This window comes from Myxocyprinus asiaticus, chromosome 35, assembly GCF_019703515.2.
Source record: "Myxocyprinus asiaticus isolate MX2 ecotype Aquarium Trade chromosome 35, UBuf_Myxa_2, whole genome shotgun sequence".
NCBI classification, from domain to species: Eukaryota; Metazoa; Chordata; class Actinopteri; order Cypriniformes; family Catostomidae; genus Myxocyprinus; species Myxocyprinus asiaticus.
The window spans coordinates 28,540,348-28,559,979 of NC_059378.1; the positions used below are offsets into that span (position 1 = coordinate 28,540,348).

General features: G+C 34.9%; 1 protein-coding gene across 5 annotated transcripts in view; it reads left to right on the top strand.

The window, feature by feature from the left end:
- Positions 1-19,632, top strand: part of LOC127425947 (peroxisome proliferator-activated receptor gamma-like) — a 40,826-nt gene that overhangs the window by 6,740 nt on the left and 14,454 nt on the right. For 2 of the 5 annotated variants that reach the window (XM_051672305.1, XM_051672304.1), the window contains exons 2-3: positions 14,414-14,803; positions 16,331-16,500. In XM_051672305.1, the coding sequence (XP_051528265.1) occupies positions 14,416-14,803; positions 16,331-16,500 (558 nt within the window). In that variant the 5' untranslated portion in view covers positions 14,414-14,415. Of the gene's footprint in view, positions 1-64; positions 213-9,871; positions 9,972-14,413; positions 14,804-16,330; positions 16,501-19,632 lie in introns of those variants that run through there. The other 3 variants (XM_051672307.1, XM_051672309.1, XM_051672306.1) reach the window with 3 other exon arrangements.

Here is a 19,632-nt window from a genome sequence, read left to right on the forward strand (position 1 = left end):
TCTGCACTTTTGCTGAGGCTGTGATGTGTCAAAACTGGCAAAAAAAAAAAAAAAAAAAAAAAAATCCTCCAGTTCCTGTTAAATTAGTATAACCACAGAAATAGCTTACACACTTGCCTATTCGCTTAAGTCAAAAGTTCAGTGCGCACAGTTCAGGTTATCAACCTAAATCAACAAGGATCTGACCTCTAGAACAACATTCGGGTTTTAGGGTAAGCTATATATATTTTTTTGTTTTGTTTTGTTTTGTTTTGTTTTGTTTTTGTTTTGTTTTTTTGTTATTTTTGTTGAATGTGTTTTTTACATTTCATGGCTTAGGTGCAAAGTTTATATCTTTTATAGCTGTGAATTGAAACTTGTCATATGGTCAGGTCAGGTCTCAACCAAAGTGTTATGATAAATTACATGATAATATGCCAAGCAGAGATTCTTGATATGTATTAAAAATTACATCTCTATTCTAAAGCAAAAGAAAGCATCAGAAATGCTAATTAATTTCCCAGTAATTAATTGCTTTCTTTTCTTATGCATGCAGTGCAAGCACTAAGATCAAAAGAAGACCCCAATGAGCTAATTTTTGTCTTCTTTAAAAAAAAAGTCCGAAAAAATATATCAGGGTTCACTCATCCCACAGTTGAGGGATCCGTGCCAGCCTACCTAAAAATGTGATTAGAAATGTGTATACCGTGACACATCCATCAATGTGGCACATGCATGCATCGCAAAATCAGTACTAGCCGAGTAGGCGGCCAGACAGCTTTATTGTCTGGGCAAAGTCTCATAATGAGAGGGCAGGGGTCAGACTTCAATATGGAGGTAATTGTAACTGCTGAGATCTTTTGCTCTCCATGACAAAGCTTTGAGGTCACGGCTGGTACTCCCCCTCCTCAGAACCAAAGCCGCCCTCACACAAACTCCTCGATCCTTATTTCTGAGGAAAGTGTTGCATCAGGTGACGGTTGTCAAATTAATAAGGTAAAGCCGGTTGCATAGCCTAAAATAATTTCTCAACCAAAACAAAAACATTCTGTTATTATTTACTCACACTTATGTCATTTTAAACATGTGTGCTTATTTATTTTCTTCCACGAAACACAAAATGAGAAATATTGAAAAACATTTGTTAAGCTTCATGGCTGTCAAGCTTCAAAGTGACAAGAATACACAATAAAAGCAACACACAAGGTTCCCATGGGCATGTAAAACCTGGAAATATCAGGAAATTTCAGGCCTTGAAAGGTCATGAAAGTTAAGGCAATTTTTAAAAACTCTTGGACCAAAAGAAGGAATATTTCTACTATCGAAGCAATTCAAGCTTATAGTACCACTTGTTTTCAGCAGGGGACAGTAAGCAAAACTCCAGCTGTATAGGCAACTCGCAGCTGTACAGGCAACAAAACACACTCAGGCTTGCTTGACACTAGCGACTACACATGATGAGGACATGTTCTTGCGTCCAAGCACAGCTGGAAAGAGCGCAATTTTGAATGCAGGGATCTCAAGATGTGTTTTTCTAAGTTTCAAACTACATTTAACTTGACACAGCGACCTAAAAACACAGCGTTTATGATGCGCCGCAACCAAAGTGAGATGCTCCGAAAAGGTCCATTTGACGCATGTGTACATTGACGCGTCCTTAATAAAGCGCTTAATATAAATCTATCTCAGATATATTGACGAATTCAGTTGCAAAATGGATTGCCATGGACTGTAGGCTTATGCTCAATAATATAATACATTGCCTCTTTTTATATAGTCTTATCAATGCTTTACTTGTCTTTCACAATAATGTAATGCACTTTAATTATCTTATTTAATCATTATATTTTGATATAATGTTATTTTAGGGCCTTTCATAGCAAATATTTACATATGTGATTAATTGTGATTAATTTGAATTAATTAATCGGCATATCATGTAATTAATTTGATTAAAAATTGTAATCGATTGACAGCCCTAATAAATATATATTTTTGGTTATGCTCTGGAAAAGACATTCTTCTGAAGTCATACTACAGCTTTGTGTGAGAAACAGAAATTGAAAATTGAAGTTGTTATTCACTGAAAATGACAGTGAAACTCTGAAATCTAATTGACATGCCAATTAGGTTTAACACTATTCACATGTGGTAACTGAACGTGACATCCAGTTTGAATATACAAAATGGATTGAAGAGGTGTGTCGTAGTGGAAAATAATTTCGGTCTGTTCCTTTCTAAGCTTTATTATGGTGCTTTTTGGAGCTTTACAGCCATGGTCACTATGAACTACCATTGTAACAGAATTGTGTGAGGATTGTTCAAAAATTCTTCTTTTGTGTTCCACAAAGAAACAGCACACAGGTTTGGAACATCATGAGGGTGAAAAAATAATGACAACATTTTCATTTTTGGCTGAACTAGTCCTTACCGTACTAAAAAGATTTGAAGAAAGTTGAAATAGCTGAGGATCAAATCATAAATAATGCATAATGAATAATGTTTCTCTACGTGTTTCTATCAAGTGGCGTTTTATCCATTCTAATCAAATTTGTATAATATTTTATATTTGTATAATATTTTTAAAAAATGTTTCACATTCAAGCGCATAGGTTGAGTGCAGAAACTCCATAAAAATAGATATCATAAGAACATGAAAGAAGATTTAAAGTTACACCCTTTTATCAGATTTTGAGGCGTTATCATTCGTAGAATCGCTATTGGGAATTTTTCGAGGAACCAGAAGTAATTTGTTCTCTGTGGTTTCATCTCTCTGTCAATCTGTAATAAACATGCATATGCCAGTGAATGTTGTTAAGCAGGTTCTGCTTGTGCGTTTTCTCTGTTTTTAAATGATTGCCTTTTCCAGTGCAGCACATGCATTTTTAATGTGTTAAGCATTTTTAAAATTGCATACGTCCCCGAAAGAGAAATATGAAATATGAACAAACTGGTACGTGAATTTTGATATTTTAATTAATTTTCTTCCATTTTTTTTTTTTTTTTTTTTTTTTTTACTGTAAGAAGATCATTTTACAAACCTTTTGATCTAAAGGCATATTCTTAAATGCTTCAAATTAGTTTTGTAGACAAATATTAATTGTGCCTAAATAATATTCTTTTACAAAGCAAAAAAAGTTTTTTAATGGATGACCAGATACTGAATCAGAGTGTGCAGAGCTGTAATATAAACAAAGGCAGCTACTTTGAAAAAGAACAATTTGTTTGACATTTTTGGTCACTACATAACTCTCAAACTTCCAATTGTGCTGTTTTAAATTTCAAAACTAGTAATAAAAAAGAATGAGATAGTGTTTAATCTTTTCAATTGGAATCTTTAAGAGATTCTGATTCATGTGAAATTTTTTGCGTTTATGAGACATTCTTAAGAAATATCAGTGGAAAACATCATGGTCCTGTTGCAATAGTGTCCCTGTGGAAAGGATTTCACATAACAGACTGTGTGCCTTTTTTGTTTGCCTTTCTCACATTAACAGGGAAGTTTTCAACAGCAGATCTATGCAATCACCCCTCTGTATGTGGGCACCACACTGTAACACTTAAATATAACACTTATTTTGGAGCTAAATAGGTCTTCTGTAGGTCATTCCATTTAGTTTTAATTGTTTTAAAGCAATAATGTTTTAAATACTGCTGTCTTTGATATTGAAATTGTTGGGGTCCATCAATTAGGGTTAGGGATTTGAACCAACCCTAAGTATTATTAAACTTTGGCTCGTAACTCATCCTGAAGTTACACGTCCCTTACTTTTCTAAGCGATCAGACTTGCGATTTTTGCAAGGCAGATGATGAAACAGTAAAAAAAACCATAGACTTACATTTAAGGAGGGCCATATCTAGAGACCAGAATAGAGACTTGGGGGTGGGCTCTTTTGACTTGGGCCACTAAGCAACCACCTATCACACACAAAACACCCTAGCATCTACATAGTAATGACTTAGCAACCCTTTAGAACACCCTAGCATTGTAGCGGCGCAGGCAAGCACCACTCAAATTTCTTCCGAAAATGTAAAAATCTAGTTTTACGTTAATTATGAGAAATATTGGGACCTCAGTGATTTGGCTTTTGTTGGCAAAAGATTCAGGCAGGGCAAGTCCGCCTTTCAGAATCTTTGTTTGCAGTCATTAAACTTGACATTTAGAGCTGAGCTGTCTATCTTAACTTCCACATTCACTGCAAGCTCAGACTTGATTGGACGACGCAAAGCTAAAAAACTGTCCATTAAGGGTTGGTCCACGTGGTATTTGTTGTCTTTTGTTCAAATACAGGGCATTAACTTTGACAATTTGTCATGTTTTGTAATGTTCTATTCTCACGTCATGTTTGCGCAAACAGTTTCGTCCAATGAAACATAAGACCCGTTGAGAGCCCCGTTGTCCCCTATAGTTTAGCAGAATTATGTAACAAAAGAATCTACAAGTGCTGGCTGGTGATAAGCTGCACATACAGTGGGGTTCAGTGGGGTTTTGTCATTACAAATTATACATTTAATTTCTGGATTTTCTTAGCATTTGGTATGTCCCCCTTTTGCTATCTCTTTGATAGTTCACCCATGTCTTCGTTTACTTATCCTTACTGTATGTTGTTCCAAACCTGTATGACATTCTTTCTTCGAAAATGTCTCCTTTTGTGTTCCACCGAAAGAAAATTAGACGGATTTGGAACAACATGAGGTGCGTAAATGTCGACAGAATTTTCATTTTTGAGTGAACTGTTTCTTTAATGGTAGCATGCACTCGAGCTGGCATGGAAGTTTGTGCAAAACCTGATGATGTATGTTATCCAGCATGATTTGCAAACAGCATCTTGTGTACTTCAATATATGCAAGGAAACCAGGATTGTTCACCCAAAAATGTACATCATTTACTCAACATCATGGCATCCCAGATGTGTATGACTTTCTTTCTTCTGCTAAACACAAATGAAGATATTTAGAAAAAAAATTCAGCTCTGTAGACCCATACAATGCAAGAGAACTTTGAAGGTCCAAAAAGCATATAAATGCAGCATTAAAGTAATCCATATGACTCCTGTGGTTAAATACATATCTTCTGAAGCAATATGATAGGTATGGGTGAAAAACAGATAAATATTTAAGTCTTATTTTACTATAAATCTACACTTTCACTTTCATATTCTTCTTTTCTTTTTGGGTATTCACATTCTTTGTGCCACATACTGGGCAAGGATGAGAATTTACAGTAAAATAAGACTTAGAAATATTGATCTGTTGCTCACCCAAACCTATCATATGACTTCTGAAGATTTGGATTTAACCACTGGGTTGTATGGATTACTTTTATGCTGTCTTTATGTGCTTTTTGGACCTTCAAAGTTCTGGCCACCATTGACTTGCATTGTAAGGACCTACAGAGCTGAGATATTCTTCTCAGCGGAAGAAAGAATGTCATACACATCTGGGATGGCAAGAGTGAGTAAGTGATGAGACAATTTTCATTTTTGGGTGATCTATCCCTTTAACATGGTCAATATCACACATTTGCTTACATTTGATAAGTGGCCTGGAAATAATGCAGAATCTTAAATATTTCGCATTCATTTTACATCATAACATTTCTTTGTTTTAAAAGTTTCAAAATTCTAAAACTTTCTGTATATTTCCACATTAAAATTAGATTTTGAATCCCAGATTTTCAATGTGGACTCAGACTTTTGAACCCCCACTGTATATGAACACCGTAAATCAAAAACCTTGATAGGCAGAAATCAACACAATGGTGTACAATACAACCATGAACTGTGTTTTTTTTTTTTTAGGTTTGACCTTATATTTCGATGGGCTTGTGGTTTCAATCAAAACTTGAGTCTAGGTTTTCAACCACTTGACTCACAGGAGTAGGAGTTTGTCTCACTAAACACAATTTTTGACAATGCTATGATATCATTCGCCAACTAGAGCAAATGTCCAAGATGTTTACTACATTTCAAAATGGGCATGTTATGAATGGAAACATTGTCTTTACTAAGAATAGACACTTCTACATATCACCATACCTAGAAAAGCTGTTTGCCCAACTGACAAAAGACAATTGGTAGTGAAGGTAATTTTTGGGGCATTTACATTTATTTATTTACATTCTATTTAGATACCAATCAGAGGAGAAGAACTTAGCCAGTGACATTAAGGATGTGTCAAACCTGTTGGTATTTTGGAAAGTCATTGGGACCCATTCCACTATTATTAAAATACAGTGGTGTAATAATCTGAGTCTACTATTGAAAATATTTAAATATTGCAAAATTTAAGTAAAAGGTTGAACATTTACATGAATTTCGGAAATTATCTTTGTATTTGGTATGTGTCCTTCTTCCTTTAATGACCACATGCACCTGAGCTGGCATGGGCTTCTGACATGGAAGTTTGTGTAAAACCTGATGATCCATGCTATCCAGCATGATTTGAGAATTTTCCAAAGAGCATCTTGTGTGCTTTAATGGAAGCAAGGAAATCTGACCTTTGGTACAAATGAGTTATCATGGTCAGTGTCATGAATTTGCTTAGATTTGATAATGACCTAGACATAGTGGATTTAAAAAATAAAACTAAGTCATAAAATGAAAAACATACAAAATATATATATATATGTATGTCAGATTTCCTTCTATTTAAGCACACAAGATCAAATCATGCTGGACAACATGGATCATCAGGTTTTGTTCATGCCAGCTTGATTACATGCTGTTATTAAAGAAAAAGGGGGACATACCAAATACTAAGATTATCTCCATGCATGAGGGTGAGTAAAGGATGAAAGAATATTTATTTTTGGTAAACTGAATAATACTGAGAATCAAGTAGTTTTCAAAATTTTGCCTGTGTGGTTGTGGTTTACACAATCAGTGTCCTTGCTTATATAAAATCTAGTTGTCTGTGTACAGAGTCGATATAGAGAAAGCCAATGAAATCAACTGTTTGTGAGCCCATCTATGGGTCAACTGAGATAGACTTCAGTTTATTATCAACTACAATCTGTGGTGATGGCACTCTGGATTTGTGTTCTATATTTAGCATGTCTGCCTCTCTGAACATTTTATTAAAGAGCATACAGGTACAGTTGAAGTCAGAAGTTTACATGCACTTAGGTTGAAGTCATGAAAACTAATTTTTTAACCACTCCACAGATTTCATATTAGCAAATTACAGTTTTGGCAAGTCATTTAGGACATCTACTTTGTGCATGACATGAGTAATTTTTCCAACAATTGTTTATAGACAGATTGTTTCACATTTTATTGACTATATCACAATTCCAGTTGGTCAGACATTTACATACATTAAGTTAACTGTGCCTTTAAGCAGCTTGGAAAATTCCAGAAAATGATGTCAAGCCTTTAGACAATTAGCCAGTTAGCTTCTGATAGGAGGTGTCCTGAATTCGAGGTGTACCTGTGGATGTATTTTAAGGTCTCCCTTCAAACTCAGTGCCTCTTTGCTTGACATCATGGGAAAATCAAAAGAAATCAGCCAAGACCTCAGAAAAAAAAAAATTGTGGACCTCCACAGTCTGGTTCATCCTTGGGAGCAATTTTCAAATGCCTGAAGGTACCACGTTCATCTGTACAAACAATAGTACGCAAGTATAAACACCATGGGACCACGCAGCCATCATACCGCTCAGGAAGGAGATGCATTCTGTCTCCTAGAGATGAACGTAGTTTGGTGCGAAAAGTACAAATCAATCCCAGAAACAACAGACAAGTATCTATATCCACAGTAAAACGAGTCCTATATCAACATAACCTGAAAGGCTGCTCAGCAAGGAAGAAGTCAATGCTCCAAAACTGCCATAAAAAAGCCAGACTACAGTTTGCAAGTGCACATGGGGACAAAGATCTTACTTTTTGGAAAAATATCCTCTGGTCTGATGAAACAAAAATGGAACTTTTGGCCATAATGACCATTGTTATGTTTGGAGGAATAAGGGTGAAGCTTGCAAGCCGAAGAACATCATCCCAACCGTGAAGCATGGATGGGGGTGGCAGCATCATGTTGTGGGGGTGGAGGGACTGGTGCACTTTACAAAATAGATGGCATCATGCGGAAGAAAATTATGTGGATATATTGAAGCAACATCTCAAGTCATCAGCCATGAAGTTAAAGCTCGGTTGCAAATGGGTTTTCCAAATGGACAATAACCCCAAGCATACCTCCAAAGTTTTGGCAAAATGGCTTAAGGACAACAAAGTCAAGGTATTGGAGTGGCCATCACAAAGCCCTGAGCTCAATCTGATAGAAAATGTTTGGGCAGAACAGAAAAGTGTGTGCGAGCAAGGAGGCCTAAAAACCTGACTCAGTTACACCGGAGGAATGGGCCAAAATTCCAGCAACTTATTGTGAGATGCATGTGGAAGGCTACCCAAAAAAGTTTGACCCAAGTTAAACAATTTAAAGGCAATGCTACCAAATACTAACAAAGTGTATGTAAACTTCTGACCCACTGGGAATGTGATGAAAGAAATAAAAGCAGAAATAAATAATTCTCTCTACTATTATTCTGACATTTTAAATTCTTTAAATAAAGTAGTGATCCTAACTAACCTAAAACAGGGAATGTTTTCTACGATTAAATGTCAGGAATTGGGAAAAACTGCGTTTAAATGTATTTGGCTGTTAAGTTGTATGTAAACTTCTGACTTCAACTGTACGTGTTAAAATAAAAAAAGCATTTGGAGATCTCTCGGGTTTCATAATGATGTCATAATGATGATCACATAGAATTACTGCTCTGCTTAAAGCGTTCTCTAAACATCGCCTTTACTACCAGGGGACTATACAAACACTGTAATGCAATGCCCTACTGTACATACAATGGACAGTCGCGGCCCCTTCCTCTAGAGCATAGAAAGTCTCAAATATGTCTCTACAGCTGTAAAGATTTCAATAAAAATAAAGATAAGCACTAATATTGAACAGTTTTTAATTGTGAAAGCAAACCATAAAAACTTGAAAATGAAAATTGATAGCAGAGCTATTATTTGGAGGGAATATATTAAAATGGCACCTGAGTATATCATGCTACATCAGTGGTTACCAATGCTCAGTGTTTGCAATTATATCATAGACAATGATGCAAATTTGTTGCTTTAGATCTGATTAATTTATTGTGATGGTCATTTTATAAAATGGGTTCCATTTCCCATTTGATAAGGTGATTTTAAAGATGATATCAGACAAATAATGTGTCTAAGTGTTAATAAATTGCGTTGTGCCATCTCAAGCTAAATTAATAAATGAAAATATACGATGGGATATAATTATGCCTTCAGAAATGTAACAGGTTGACAGTTTTACAGTTTAATTTGATAGCCTTGTGAAACTTCAAGGGGCTTCTCAGAAAGAGAATTTAATGCTGATATTTCTACAAATATCCTAGTTATCAATTAATTTCTATTAGGGCTGTCAATCGATTAAAATTTTAATCAAATTAATGACGATGTGGCGAGTATAAGTCAAATTAATCACACTTAATCACATATTTCAATGTTTGCTGAAAAAATCCCAAATAAAGACAATTAAATATATAATAATTAAAATAAATATAGTATATAATAATTTTAATAATTCAGATCATTCAAAGACATATCATTATTGTGGCAGACAAGTAAAGCATTGATTAGATATTAAAATAAATTGGCTTTAGAAGTCAATATATGGATATGTGTTCGTTACTTTTGGTGTGTCTGTGACTGCATTGCGTTTCACTTGGTTTCAGCATCTTTATCAATAAATTGTAAGTTTGAAGAACTCTGTGTCAAGTTAAATGTAGTCTGAAACATCTCTCGAGAACCCTGCACTCTGCTCCATCCTGCTGTCTTTGATCAGCTGTTGGTTTGTTGTCCATACAGCTGCGTGTTTCCTGTACAGCTGGAGCTGCGCTTACTACCCCTGCTGACTGAGACTTGCAAAAACATTGTTGTGGTACTTCAAGCTTGAATCTCTCCATTGGTAGGAAAATTCCTTTTTACGGTGGCGTGATTACTTGCTTTTTAACGAATTTTATATATATATATACATATATATATATATATATATATATATATACAGGTGCATCTCAATAAATTAGAATGTCGTGGAAAAGTTCATTTATTTCAGTAATTCAACTCAAATTGTGAAACTCGTGTATTAAATAAATTCAATGCACACAGACTGAAATAGTTTAAGTCTTTGGTTCTTTTAATTGTGATGATTTTGGCTCACATTTAACAAAACCCACCAATTCACTATCTCAACAAATTAGAATATGGTGACGTGCCAATCAGCTAATCAACTCAAAACACCTGCAAAGGTTTCCAGAGCCTTCAAAATGGTCTGTCAGTTTGGTTCACAAGGCTACACAATCATGGGGAAGACTGCTGATCTGACAGTTGTCCAGAAGACAATCACTGACACCCTTCACAAGGAGGGTAAGCCACAAACATTCATTGCCAAAGAAGCTGGCTGTTCACAGAGTGCTGTATCCAAGCATGTTAACAGAAAGTTGAGTGGAAGGAAAAAGTGTGGAAGAAAAAGATGCACAACCAACCGAATGAACCGCAGCCTTATGAGGATTGTCAAGCAAAATCGATTCAAGAATTTGGGTGAACTTCACAAGGAATGGACTGAGGCTGGGGTCAAGGCATCAAGAGCCACCACACACAGACGTGTCAAGGAATTTGGCTACAGTTGTCGTATTCCTCTTGTTAAGCCACTCCTGAACCACAGACAACGTCAGAGGCGTCTTACCTGGGCTAAGGAGAAGAAGAACTGGACTGTTGCCCAGTGGTCCAAAGTCCTCTTTTCAGATGAGAGCAAGTTTTGTATTTCATTTGGAAACCAAGGTCCTAGAGTCTGGAGGAAGGGTGGAGAAGCTCATAGCCCAAGTTGCTTGAAGTCCAGTGTTAAGTTTCCACAGTCTGTGATGATTTGGGGTGCAATGTCATCTGCTGGTGTTGGTCCATTGTGTTTTTTGAAAACCAATGTCACTTCACCCGTTTACCAAGAAATTTTGGAGCACTTCATGCTTCCTTCTGCTGACCAGCTTTTTAAAGATGCTGATTTCATTTTCCAGCAGGATTTGGCACCTGCCCACACTGCCAAAAGCACCAAAAGTTGGTTAAATGACCATGGTGTTGGTGTGCTTGACTGGCCAGCAAACTCACCAGACCTGAACCCCATAGAGAATCTATGGGGTATTGTCAAGAGGAAAATGAGAAACAAGAGACCAAAAAATGCAGATGAGCTGAAGGCCACTGTCAAAGAAACCTGGGCTTCCATACCACCTCAGCAGTGCCACAAACTGATCACCTCCATGCCACGCCAAATTGAGGCAGTAATTAAAGCAAAAGGAGCCCCTACCAAGTATTGAGTACATATACAGTAAATGAAAATACTTTTCAGAAGGCCAACAATTCACTAAAAATGTTTTTTTTTATTGGTCTTATGATGTATTCTAATTTGTTGAGATAGTGAATTGGTGGGTTTTTGTTAAATGTGAGCCAAAATCATCACAATTAAAAGAACCAAAGACTTAAACTACTTCAGTCTGTGTGCATTGAATTTATTTAATACACGAGTTTCACAATTTGAGTTGAATTACTGAAATAAATGAACTTTTCCACGACATTCTAATTTATTGAGATGCACCTGTATATATATATATATATATATATATATATATATATATATATATATATATATATATATACTGTATATATTAAGGATGGCCATTTCAAATAATTTTGTAGTAGAGTACTCTAACACATAAAAAACGATTAATCGATTTCTTGAAATTTAAGTTTAACCTTCAACTTTTTAACCTGATTTTCTTATGAAAAAAATAAGCACTATGCATAAACAACGAGATTTAGATTAAAAAATGAACAAAAAAACATACTTTCCAAGTCTTCTGAAGCGATACATTCACTTTACATAATGGCAGAATTTTCTTTTTGGAAGAACTAACATGTTTCAAGTTTGTTTTTATTGTCATGTGCGCAGGGTAACAAGTTACACTGTAAAATGAAATTCTTACTTTGTTAGTCTGCCAAATGTTCGGCAACAAAATTTATAAATAAAGAAAAAGTATAAATAACACAATAACAGCAAGATATAGGTAAGAGAAGCAGTTTCAGTGTTGCCCACGGCAGGCAGAGGCACAAAGGAAAATCAAATTGTAATAGTTGAATAGTGTTTTTACTGTTAATATTTAAGCTGAACGAATACTCAATTAATCGATTAAAATAACAAGGATAAAATAAAGGTTTTTATACATACATATATATATATATATGTATGTATAAAAACCTTTATTTTATCCTTAATCTCTAATTTGTTTTCATACAAATATGTTGGAAACACATGGGTGGGGACAGGCAAAAAGACATTGTCATGAAGAGAGAAGATTTTAAAGTTACTATATTTTTATTGATTTGTTAGAAAAAATGTCTGCATTAACACATTGTAAAAGTTGACATCAGCTATTCATTGTTTTTACACATACGTATGTTCATTATACCTGGGACACACACAGCACCTTTTTTAGAATGATTCAAAGAACATGTAGTAATATAAAAATTTTCTATAGATAGTCTGAGGTTTTTTGTTGTTGTTGTTGTTTTTATTTATGGTTAAAATTTATTTCTAAAAGTATACCATATAGTGTCTCAGTTAATGAGGTCAGTGCACACTAATGCATAATATTTATAAGAAACTTAAAATAGTTTTAGATGGAGTAGAGCATGTCACACCACGGGGCATGGCAACTTTCCAAAAGTATTTCATGTCAACTACCAATATGTTGATATCCCTTGTACATTTCCCATGGCAACCAAGTTTTCTGACAGAATCCAAAATAGTTATTGTTACTATAGTAAAATCATAATAAATTAATGTATAAAACTAATCTGTAACACTTTACAATAAGGTTCCATTTGTTAACTTTAGTTAACAACATTAGTTAACATTAACTAACAATAAACAATACTTTTACTGCATTTATTAATCTTTGTTAATGTTAATTTCCAATATACAGTTCTACATTTTATATGTTTGAATATGTATATGTTAACATTAGTCAATGCGCTATGAACTAACATGAACTAACAATGAAACATTTATTTTTATAACTAACATAAAAAAAGATATTGTTAATTGTTTGTTCATGATACCTAATGTTTTAACCAATGTTAACGAATGGAACCTTATTGTAAAGTGTTACCAATTAATAAAATTAAATCAAACTGTAGTAAATGTAGTTGTTTATAACTAGTTAACAGCACACTGTATAAAGTGAAAATGCAGTTGTTACCTTAAAGAGTTATTTCTACCTGACCTGACTAATTACAAACTAATGTAATTACATTGATTCATGTAAAGGTATAGTTCATCCAAAAATGCTAATTCTGTCCTCATTTATTCGCCTTCATGTTGTTCCAAACATGTGTGACTTTCTTTCTTTCGTGGAGCACAAAAGATGTTAGGCCGAATGACAGCCTCATTTACCACTTACTTTCAATGGCTACGTTTACACGCACCCTCATGATACGATTACAATGCGATTAAGGTAATACTGCGATTAAACTGTTGCTCATGTAAACAGAATATTGCAATTATGATGTTGCGATTATGCTTATAATCAGAGTAATGATAATCGCAGTAAGATATGTGGAGTACTATTTTAATCGCTTACTACTGGCATGTAAACGTTTTAATCGAATTTCTTCCACTCTGACCAAAGTGCGAAATCGCAGATCATCAAGCACAGGTTTGAAAACATTGCAAAAAAGAAATTGCACTTACTTTTCGGCTTCATGTAAAACAACCAGTGAAATCCGATAAACAAATTACTCTTATGAACCGATTCTTTTTAGTGAATCAAATGAGACAGCACTTCCAGTGTAGTTGAACATTACTCTTATTAACCGGTTCTTTTAATAAATCGTTCAAAAAGACTCACAAACTGACTAATTGTCCTTATACCAAACTGTATTTAAAGATACATATTTCCAACAAGATGTTTTTTGTAGTAGTATTTTTTTTAAAGCATTAAAACATCACATTTCTCAACTAATAATCACAGTATTGGCAAGTAGCATGTAAACGGGATTGAAGTGGTTGGCCCAAATCATGTAAACATCTTAATCGAATTATTCCTTATACTCTGATACTCTGAATTATCCTTTTAAATAATATTTTTAAACACTTGAACAAATTTAGATTGTCACCTGAAGCACATTTTCAAGCTACCAGAAAAAAAGAAGAAAATTTTGGTAAATTTACTCAAAGCAACAATAAAGCCTAAAACATGATATGATGGACTGTAGGAGAAAACATGTTGAGAATGGTCTGGAAAACTCACTTGTGTTGTTGTACCTTTGGCCTGATTGTAGAGTTTGTTCTCTTCTTGGCAGATATGGTGGACACGCAGACATTTGCCTGGCCCGTGGGGTTTGGTCTGAGTGCTCTGGAACTGGAAGAACTTGACGATAGCTCACACTCAATGGACATGAAGCCCTTCTCCACGCTGGACTACGCGACTATATCCAGCATTGAGTATGAACCGAGCCCACCACAGAACGAGATGCCACACATGATGGATCTAACACACATGTACAACTACAGAACGCAAGAGAACTACAGGGCACAAGAGAGCATCTACAGAGCTTATGAGAGCAACTACAGAGGGCTAGAAGGCAACTACAAAGGGCAAGAGGGCAACTATAGAAGCCATGAAGGCAACTACAGAGGGCAAGATAGCAGCTACTCTGAAGAGAGCAACTACAGTGTACAAGAATCCCAAAGTATGATAAGTACTTAAATAAGGTTTATTTGACAGAAGTGGAGGTCCTGAGTGGTTATCTAAAGCAGTGGTTCTCAACAAGTGGGTCGCCACCAAATAATGGGCCATAGGTTGGTTCTGACTGGGAACAACAGGGAAAAAGCAATGCAAAAAGTATAATGCAACAAACCATGTGCGCATACATACAGTAGTTAGGAAAAAGGCTGTGCAGAGCCACAGAGTAAATTCATCAGTCACTTTGTTGACGCTAGCTAAATTAGGCAGATGCCAACATGGACAGGTTGCATGACATGCCCGCACCCTTGAAAACCATGAAAAAGTCTATGCAAGGTAAAAGAAAATATGACCCAGGCTATGTTAAAAATGGGTTCTCTTGCTAAGAACATGGTTTGTGCTGACCACAACATGTTTTATTCTGTGCATTTTTAGCTACTGAGAACATGAAACCACTGAATTTAAAGGGATAGTTTAATCAAAAATGAAAATTCTCTCATTTACTCACCCTAATGCCATCCCAGATGTGCATGACTTTCTTTCTTCTGCTGAACACAAATGAAGATTTTTATAATAATATCTCAGCTCTGTAGGTAATTACAATGCAAGTCAACAGGGTCAAAATCTTTTAAGCTTAAAAAACATAAAGGCAGCATAAAAGTAATCCATATGACTCCACTGGTTAAATGCATGTCTTCACAAGTGATATGATAGGTGTGGGTGAGAAACAGATCAATACTGAAGTCCTTTTTTTTTACTATAAATCCATAAAAATCTCTTCTCTCCAAGAGTTCTTCTTCTTTTGTTTTTGATGAATCACATTATTTGTGCATATCGCCACCAACTGGGCAGGGAGGAGAATTTATATTAAAAAAGCATTTAAATAATGATCTGTTTCTCACCACACCTATCATATCGCTTCTGAAGATATGTATTTAACCACTGGAGTCATATGGATTACTTTTATGCTGATTTTATTTGCTTTTTGGACCTTCAAAAATCTGCACACCATTCACTTGCATTGTATGGACCTGTAGAGCTTAAATATTCTTCTAAAAATCTTTGTTCAGACGAAAGAAAGTCATACACATCTGGGATGGCATGAGAGTGAGTAAATGATGAGAGAATATTCATTTTTGGGTGAACTATTCCTTAAAATATATTATGTTAATAATTTTGCATATTGTTGTAAATGTCAATAAATATCAATGTTTGATTACAATGTATCAGTGTTTGAAGGACATTTTCCTTACGTTATGTACAATAAACAATTTAGTACTGTGTTGGGTTGTTGACATCCAGTCTTGGTCCTGAAGTAAAACCAGTTGAGAACCACTGATTTAAAGGAGCTTTGTCAGAAATATTCATATGGTAAAAACTTAAGTAATATCTTTCCAGTAGGACAGGCTTTTCATGTAATTAATCATTTATTTTTAGTGTAATATATAGAATTAACAAATAAATAGCTGTATTTTAGTTTTAGTTTTTTGGTTGAACTCTCCTTCTAAACCTGCTTCATTTGATCTGTTTTCAGATTCTATCAAACTTGAACCCGAGTCTCCTCCACAGTTTGCAGAGAACAGCTTGTCATTTTCCAAACCTCATGAAGACCCATCCACCTCAGTGTTAAATATCGAGTGCCGTGTGTGCGGAGACAAGGCCTCTGGCTTCCATTATGGTGTTCATGCCTGTGAGGGCTGCAAGGTATGGTTTGAAACACCTTCGTTGAGTATCACCGCTCTCAGTGTTAGAAAACACTAGGTGCCTGAATCCCATTCAAATTGCTGTTACTGTAGGCCCTGTTTGGTACATGTATGAAAAAATGTATCTTTGTAACAAATAAATAAATAAGACAGTGTTCATTTTGATGGATCATACTCTTGAAACAATTAATAATACACTGTAAAATCGAATTAGTTGACCGTTGATTTTTTTAAAGCAATCGGTTTACATGCTTTTTCTAAGTAAACATACTTATTTGGCTCAAGTTAACTGAACTTCACTATTTCAAGTAAAGTTAACTAGCTACAAGTAAACTTTACTCATCTGTGATTAAAGTATCATTGTTTTTATTTAATTATTTAAATGGAGTTATACCACGTCTTATACAGTATAAGGGAACGTATGACTGGAACCTCGGTTAGCCATGGGGCACATTGGATTCTCCTCAGTACTTCTTGGTGCACATAAATCTGCACTTTAGTAAAGTACAATTAAGCAGAGAAAAATTACTTAAGTTTAACAGACTCCAAGTTCACCAGAGCTAACACTAATCACCCTAATGGTGACTTCACACAAATCATCAACCAGCTACAATAAAACAAAAACTTCAGAGTTAAAACTATATACATTTTAAAATAAAAATTATTATTTATCTACATACAGTAAGTTTCCTTGTTTTGACCAAACGTACATAATTTATTCAAGCGCAAGGACTTATGGGTATTCCAAACTTGATAATTTTGAGTTAGTAGTACTCGAAGCCAAAGTTTAAAGAAAGTATATATTTGATTTATGATCCCAAAATGTGACATTTCAAGTACTGTTTTATTAGAACCACTTAATTTTTGTTTTTATTATTAATGAAAACTTTAGAGAGTAGAGAGTAGAGAGTAACGGTAACTTAAATAAAACTGGTAAGAATAGTAAAAAATTAAGCTTAAGTTGAGTCAATTATTTTTTTTTTTTATTTACAGTGATATCAGGATATAGATTTTGGAGCAACTCATCATGTGATGTTACACAAATGCATCCAATCAGTACATGTTTGATGTTTATGTTATGTGGAGCGGGAAAATTTGGATCAAATATATTTCACTGTGGGTGGGGCTACCCAGTGTGGTGCAACAGAAATAGAAACCAAACAACTGAAAAAATGTCCTGTCGCTCATGTCTCGTCATTCATGGCTGGTTAGGACCAAAAGTCAGATTTACATGAAAGAGATTAGTTAGAAATGCAAGAGATGTGTAAAAGTCAGTTATGCTAATAGGTACTGAAATTAAGGCCGTCAATTGATTAAAAAATTATTGAATTAATTACAAGATATGCTGATTAATTAACCAAAATAACTGCAAATAATGTACTGTAGGCTTTGCATTTAGGTGGTACTTCAAACTTGAATAGCTACGATGGTAGGAAAATTCCCTATTACAGAATTTACGTAGAGTACAGGTCTGGAGACATCATTAAATGTGTTAATTTTTTTGAATTAATTTAACTAAATTAAAGCATTAAATTGACAGCCCTAACTGACATTTGACATATTTATCCAAAGACAATCCTCCTGGAGCAACCTGAGGTTTAGTGTCTTAATCAAGGGCACAATGGTGATAGCTTGTGGATTGCACCATGCGGGGTTCAAACTCACTTTATTTTGCTTTCCATCTCAGATCTTTAACCATCATACCACACCACCCACACACGCAACAGCACATTTAATACCGAAGAGCTTTGAACATTTGTATATGTTGATGCCCTGAACAACCAAAGCTCTTCCAGTCACTCTAATGATACATTTAGAACATTGAACCACTAATTAATTCTCAGACATGCAGATGAGGTCAGAAATTACCCTGCCATGCCTGAAGCACCTAAACCTGTCTGACACTTCAACCGCGAAACCCTCGGCAAGTTTCCACTGTGGCAGAAATATGTTTTGGCAGAAAGATATGTCTGAATAAGAATAATCATGTGAGTGGGTGACCCAGACATCTCAAGTGCACATAACTCCCACATACCCAAAAGATATGTGGTTTTAATGGTACATCTTACAAAAACTTGTGATGTACATATTTATGAATGGTATACTCCATATCTTTCAAAAGTGAGTATAATATACATTGATCACTTATAAAGAGCGTTGATGTGAAGAATTTGTAACAGGATGATCCATTAAAATATGCAAATGTTGTGGCTAACCACATACCTGGTCGATATGTTGCATTCTGTGAAAAAAAGGACTCCACTAGAACTTTTGTATGTGTAGGCTAATTGTCTGAAAATCACCATTCGGAACATGCTAAATTTGGAATGTTCTTTAATACTGTACTTTAGCTAAAATTGGTACAACCGCATTCTGTCCGTAAGAGAAATTGGCTAAATGCAGGTCTTGTTCCGCTAGCCCATCACTTAACAATGTGAAGAATACTTAAAAATGGGTTCAGCCAATTTATTGTTTGATAATACAAAGCCACGGTGTTGCACCTTACTATTTATATCATTGGCTTCTGATGTTTCTAAATTTAAAATCAAGAGGTAGAGTAAATGTATGAAAAACATCCTCTTTTAAAAGGCTCTTTCCTGTGTGCATGTTTCTCTATATAAGTATCTGAAAATGTACCAAAAATAGATTTGGTCAATGTCTTTTTACACCTTGTATTGTTTCCACTTTAAACCCACTTAATGGACATGCTTAAAATCTGCCCTGATGGAAATCTTTTGGGGTATGTTTTTTTTTTTTAGCATTATTTAGAAGCATATTAGTTCATGTTTTATGGGGTCTAACCGTGTGGGTTTCTACAATATTTGCGCCAGTGATTCTTGATTACGCTTATTAATAACCTCATGTCAAATCAAAGACAAACAAAAAAAAAATTCTGGCCAAAGTCCAAAGCAGGCAGTACTCAACTGGCCTAATGATGTATTATTAAGATAAATGCTTGCTTATCATGAGAACTCTTTGGGTGCGTAATGACTCAATTGGCATGTTGTAAGTAATCTCTAAAAGGGCCTGTGGTTTGCTTTTTGGATTAAAGCCTAACTTTTAAGGCACAAATTTACACAGAGGTAGAGCAGAGTATCTTTTGTTTTCATTTAGTAATACTGTATGTATTATA